At 48.5% G+C, this 6,000-nt stretch overlaps 1 protein-coding gene across 3 annotated transcripts in view; it reads right to left on the reverse strand.

Moving 5' to 3' along the window:
- Slc9a3 (solute carrier family 9 member A3) overlaps window positions 1-483 on the reverse strand; it is a 50,951-nt gene extending 50,468 nt beyond the window's left edge. Inside the window, exon 1 of one of the 3 annotated variants that reach the window (XM_029468257.2) lies at window positions 14-483. In XM_029468257.2, coding sequence (XP_029324117.1) covers window positions 14-215 — 202 coding nt within the window. In that variant the 5' untranslated portion in view covers window positions 216-483. The remainder of the gene's footprint in view (window positions 1-13) is intronic. The other 2 variants (XM_029468258.2, XM_021180824.3) reach the window with 2 other exon arrangements.
- Between the last annotated feature and the right edge of the window lie 5,517 nt (window positions 484-6,000).

The raw sequence follows: 6,000 nt of genomic DNA on the forward strand, positions 1-6,000 counted from the left end.
CTGGGCCGCTTACCGATTTTGGCCAAGCTGGCCACGAGGATCCAGAGCGCAATGATGTATGGATCCTGGACGTGGTGCCATTTGAAGGTGACCACCTGGAAGCTCCCATCACTGCTCGGTTCCTCCTCAGCCCCCCTCGTGCCTTGTAGGCTGGTCAGCGCCAGCGCCAGCGCCAGCAGCGGCTTCCACCCTGGTCCCAGAGCCCGGTGCCACATCTCTGCTGCTCAGCTCCGGGAGCCAACACGCATACCTTGGTGAGTACCTGCTGCGCTCTCTGTCGCAGCCCTCTGCGCGAGCCCGGAGCTGGCAGCAGTCAGGTCCCCAGGCCCGCCCGGGTGGCCTTTAATCCCGCTGCCTCCTCCCGCGCCAGGGCGGGGCCTTCCCGCCCCCGCTGCGCACACGTGAACGCAAACAGTCCTGCTGCGTTAGAAGCACTCCCGCCGGCCCTGCTCTCGCCCAGGCTCTCTGGGTGCTGTGGGCTCCTAAGCCAGCAGCTAGAACCTGTGGATTCGAGGCCGCTCCTCCCCAAGGTCGAGTGGCATCTAGCCCACTGGCAGTCGCTTCCTTCCCAGCGGAGCGCAGCGCGAGGCCCGGCATACCACTATCGATTCTACCCGTTAAATTGGACCTGCTTCTCCTGCCTTGGCCACTTCAGCAACCGGATGGTTTTGCTAGTTGCGGGGTACGCTGCACTCCGTTATATACACTCAGCAAGTCCCCCTTTTATTGAGAACCTGGAGTCCTCATCTAAGTAAATTGGGACAGTCAAGAAAGACAGAAAATTAAGGTGACATAGGACAGGAAGAGGCTTCTCATTCCAGAGTATTCTCAATCCTCTAGCCAAGTGAGAGTCAAGAATTCCATCACAATTAAAAATTGCTATGAACTTTGTATGTATACAGTATTCTTTGTATGTGTATGTATGTATGTATATATATATGTATGTATGTATGTATATATACTTTTAAATTTTTTATTAGATATTTTCTTCATTTACATTTCAAATGCCATCCCAAAAATCCCCTATAACCTCCCCCACCCTGCTCCCCTACCCACTCACTCCCACTTCTTGGCCCTGGAGTTCCTCTGTACTGAGGCATATAAAGTTTGCTAGACCAAGGGGCCTCTCTTCCCAATGATGGCAGAGTAGGCCATCTTCTGCTACATATGCAGCTAGAGACACCAGCTCTGGGGGTACTGATTAGTTCATGTAGTTCCACCTATAGGGTTGCAGACCCCTTCAGCTCTTGGGTACTTTCTCTAGCTCCTACATTGGGGGCCCCCGTGTTCCATCCAATAGATGACTGTGAGCATCCACTTCTGTATTTGCCAGGCACTGGCAAAGGCTCACATGAGACAGCTATATCAGGGTCCTTTCAGCAAAATCTTGCTGGCATATGCAATAGTGTCTGTGTTTGGTGGCTGATTATGGGATGGACCCCTGGGTGACAGAAACCTTTTATATGGAAATATTTTTTTAAAAAATTTAAATGGCAGCGAACCACGCTTAATGCCTAAGCATATGTGACTCTAATCTCTTTCCCAAATAAAAGCCTGTAGTTTTCTGGGAATCTCACAAATAAACTTTGTTTACAAGAAAACAAAAACTAAAAAATTATCATAGCCAGTGTGGTGCTGCATGGCTGTAATATCAGTATTTGGGAAAGGAAGGGAGGAATTCAAAGCAAGCTTTGGCTGTGTAACAAATTTAAGGCCAGTTTAGGATATATAAGCCCCTGGCTCAAACAAACACAACACAAAGTCTCATCTTAGCCCTTGCACAGTCTTTGTGATCCATGGTTTTTACCTTATCAGCTACAATCCTCCTTAGTATACCCTAGAACTCAACCCACCATCTCATTTAGGAAAGAAAAAAAAAAACCTTAGCAACCCTTTAAGATGTAATTTCAGAAGTCACCACTAAAACTGTATACATGGCCACTGTAAAAACACTTCTACCTTCCAAACCTACCCTTCAGCCATGACCCCTGGCAGCTCCTCTTCCAACCACTTAAGCCTTGGAAACCCCTAACTAGACACCCTCCAGCTGCCCCCTTTGTACCTCCCATTGGGATACCCAGAGACCAGATCCAGTTCTCCCTGGATTCAGTCCCTCTTCAACCATAGTCCCTTGCTGATGCATCCTTCCCTACTTGCCCAGGTGGGAAAAACCTCGCTCTGAGGCTTCCAGACACCCCTCCCCATGCTCACCACCTAGTCTGCCCAAGGTCTTGCCCTAATGTCTAGTGTTGATACTGAGATCCTGATTCTTTGCCAGCTTTGCTCCTCAGCTTAGCTCGCTCATCAGCTACTGGACTATATATCCTTGGGCTGTCCTGTATGGAGTGTCTACTTTGTAAGTGACGGGTTGTTGCAGTTACATGGCTGACCCCCCAGGACTTGGAGTAGTGTCTGCTCTACAGCAACATGTATGAAATACAGAATGGGTGACAGGAGACTGATTGGACAAGTGACTGGTGATTGACTCAGGACAGGCAGGGTTACCTCTTGGCATCTAAGCCCAGAGGTGAGAACTCTCAGGAGGAAGTACTAGACTGAGTAGCTTTATTTTCATCTTGCTGTCTTATGGTTGATGGGTGTTGGCTTGCATGGGAGGATAGTAGAGCTGGGTGGTTGAGTGATGAGTGTTGGGGCAGAGGATGGGTGGTTGAACTGAGCTGATCACAGGACCTGGCACAGAACAGAGCATCGTAACTCTTTAATTGGCCATCAGGTTTGCAATCTTGGTGCTTACTTGGGCATCTTGTATGGTGAGTTGCTGGGATTGCTGCCAGTTCATATGGTCAAACTGAACCTGCTCTTTCCAGTCCCAAAGGAAGGCTAGAAGAATGAGAACTGTCTTATTCCTAGTTTAGATGCTCCTGGGAAAAGCCTCAGGTGGGGGGCATACTTTCTAGATGCTGCCCTTGTATTCCACAGGAAGGCCCAATCCCATGGCAATAGTGTGTTCATGATGTCCGGTGGCCCTCCGAAGATTTTATCTATACCTGCCTAACCTGAGGGCCTACAGCCAGGAATCCACACAATTTAAATGAAGCTGAACAGCATCACAACGCACAAATAAGGACCCACAATGACCACTGGTACAATCCCTGGCCATTAACCAGATGTGCCACTTTACACCACAAGCCACCTAAGGCAATGGAAAGCATGTCTAATGTAGTGAGAGGAAGCCCTTACACTGTCACATGTAAGAGCGAGGTGCTCTCATAACCCACTGCTCACTGCTCAGGTGAGAGCTTGGCTGGGAGGCAGGGGTTGTGGGCACTTGAGAATGAAGGTAAGCATGCCCCTGGGCTTGCTAGAAGGCTCCAGCAATGACTGCTCCTACACTCTGGTGACTGAGAACAGTGAAACAGTGTTCATGGACACCAACCATAGCAGAAGCTGTCATGATCGCTATGTGAGGTTATGTCTCATCAATGGACTGGAGCCGGGGCACAGGCAGCTCTTCTAGCCTGTTTCTCTTCTGGTTTTAGAAAGCCTGTGCCATCCCCCAGGGCAAGGCACTCACATCTAGAAAACTATGAACAGTGACACCTGCGGTGCTTTGATAACTGCTGACAACCTCCTCCCTCAGCCTGGCATGTGTAGCCTTCCTGACATCTAGACTTGGAGTTGGAGGGCCCATGATTAAACCAGAAGCTCAAAGATGCTGAGAAGCAGTCCAAAATGGGCTAATGAACCCATGAGCACCTGAGCTTTAAAATTAAGGAGACAAAAGTGGGAAATATCTAGTTTGACACATTAACTTCTGATTATGATCATTTGCATCATCATTTGTGAAAGCTTGTGCATAATGTGGCGAATGGTTGCAAATCTGTTTGTTGACAATACATGAAAGACAAAACACTACTTTTCAGCCTAAATTAAAAAAGTTTGAGTTCTTTTTATACATTGCTTAGGGGATGCCACCAGCTATGCTTGGGGAGGAAGGGTTCATTACAGAGCTGCTCCAGCTTTCTTTCTTGGGCTGTGAATTGAAGGTGCCCACTGGGTACCAAGCACTTAGAGTTAGAAGAGATCCACCTGGGACCTCTTCCAGGAACCAAAGTCAAAATCACCACTCAAGGCAGAGCTATTGTTACTTTTTGGGGGAGTGGGTGTTGATAGTATACAACTACAAATTTCATTTCTCAAAAAAGAAAAAATGAACATCATGCTTTTATGTTTGCCTGTTAGTACCTTTGACACTCCCTGGTCAAGCCTGGGCCTTTGCCCAGCCTGGAACTTACATGAGAGTCACTCTGATCTCTCAACCTGCATGCTGCTCCAGCCTGTACTAGCTAGGCCTGGGTCTCACCCTATACAGCAGATGGGCAGGGCACTATCACAGGGGTGTGTGCTATGACTCTGGATCCTGGGAAACCTTGGAGCTGATCAGGCTAGGCACATCTGAGTCTAACACAGCAGCAGAACTACTACAGGGCAACAGAGTGTTTGTTGTGTTACCAATTCCGGATGGCTCTCAGTGGGCGGAGCTGAGGCCAGAGGCTGCTCAGGCTCTACTGCATTGCATTCTGAAGTGGGTTAGATAGAGGCAGTAGGCTGTGAGGCCTCAGGAGCACAACTTTCTCAGCTCCTAGCCCTGCACTGCTCTTCCTGTCCATCTTCCATTTGTCACCTGTCACTCACTTACTCCCACTCCATGAGGGTACATGTCTCCTAGTTCTTGATCACCTCCGAGGGGTTTTTGGCTATTCCTTGCTACATCCAGTTTCCAGAGGGACTGGGCCACACTTGGTGCCCCACTACAAAGACTATTATTATATATTCCCTCTTTTTCCTCATGGCCCCTGGACTGGGTCTCATATTCAGAGAGACCCCCCACAGATTCTGCACGAGCCCCGAGGTGCAGCCAAGACTCTGAGGGCCTTATAGAAAATGATCACATGGGCCTGGAATTCCTATTTCCTAAGCTGAACTCAAGTGTCAGGGTGTCCAGCTGTCCCAAGGCAAACCATTATGGGAAAGAACCGGGCTAAAATATTCTGTAGACTGAACTGAGACACAAAGTCACCAAACTGCTTTCAGTAGATTGGAAACAAAAACAAAAACAAAAACAAAAACAAAAACAAAAAACCAATAAGCTGTGGCCAAGCTGGGCAGGCTGGCAGGACAATTTGCAAACTGTGAAACAAAAATAATTCATCTAACCTCGCAACTGATGATTCCAAGCAGCAGAGGAAGCAGGAGAGCAGGGGACATGGAAGTTCCCTCCAGCCCTTTATGTTTCCTGGTATCTCAGCTCAACGTCCTGCTCTGAAAACTGCACATTGAGAATAAAGAAGGGACTACACCAAATTCTGAGGAACTCTCAGGCACCTCACCTCCATGCAGGCACAATTTTCCCTATATGTAGACCCAATACCCCATAGTAGGATCATAGGTTCTATGGCCTAGTAACCGCAGCTTAGGCTTGGTTGGTATGGGCACACTGATGTTTACAGAAGGCCAAATGTCCACCTTCAGCCATCTGGGTTGGCTCTCTTCTCTGCGCTGCCATATGCGTGTTCACACAGAACATGGAGGGAATTGATGTCCCTCAGGTCACACACTTGGGTGATCATCCAAACATTCTCCTCTGACTCCCTTCTGGGTCCCTCGGGATCTTTGGAGTGTATCCAACCAGATGCAGGACAATCTTGCAGGCTGGGCTTCTGCATCAGCTTCATTCCACAGATCATGATCTTGATCCTTTTCCTGTATTTCCCTGTGGAGGGGGTCACTGAAGACTTAGCAGCTCTTTCAACTGTAGGCTTGGCTGAGACCCAGAACCACCTTGTGGCCTTCAGAGTAGCTAGAAACACCTGTAACCAAGTGTAGCTGGTGGGAGCAAACTGAAGACAAACAGCCCTTGTGTCTCAGGGCAAGGGGTATCACAGGATACAGAATGCCCCACCTCTCTGCATTTCCTATTCTACTCTGTAAAATGAGGGGTCCTTAACTACAATGTCTGCCTGGGGGTTACTATTAAAT

This window comes from Mus caroli, unplaced genomic scaffold (assembly GCF_978045245.1).
Source record: "Mus caroli unplaced genomic scaffold, Mus_caroli_1 scaffold_15, whole genome shotgun sequence".
Classification (NCBI taxonomy): Eukaryota; Metazoa; Chordata; class Mammalia; order Rodentia; family Muridae; genus Mus; species Mus caroli.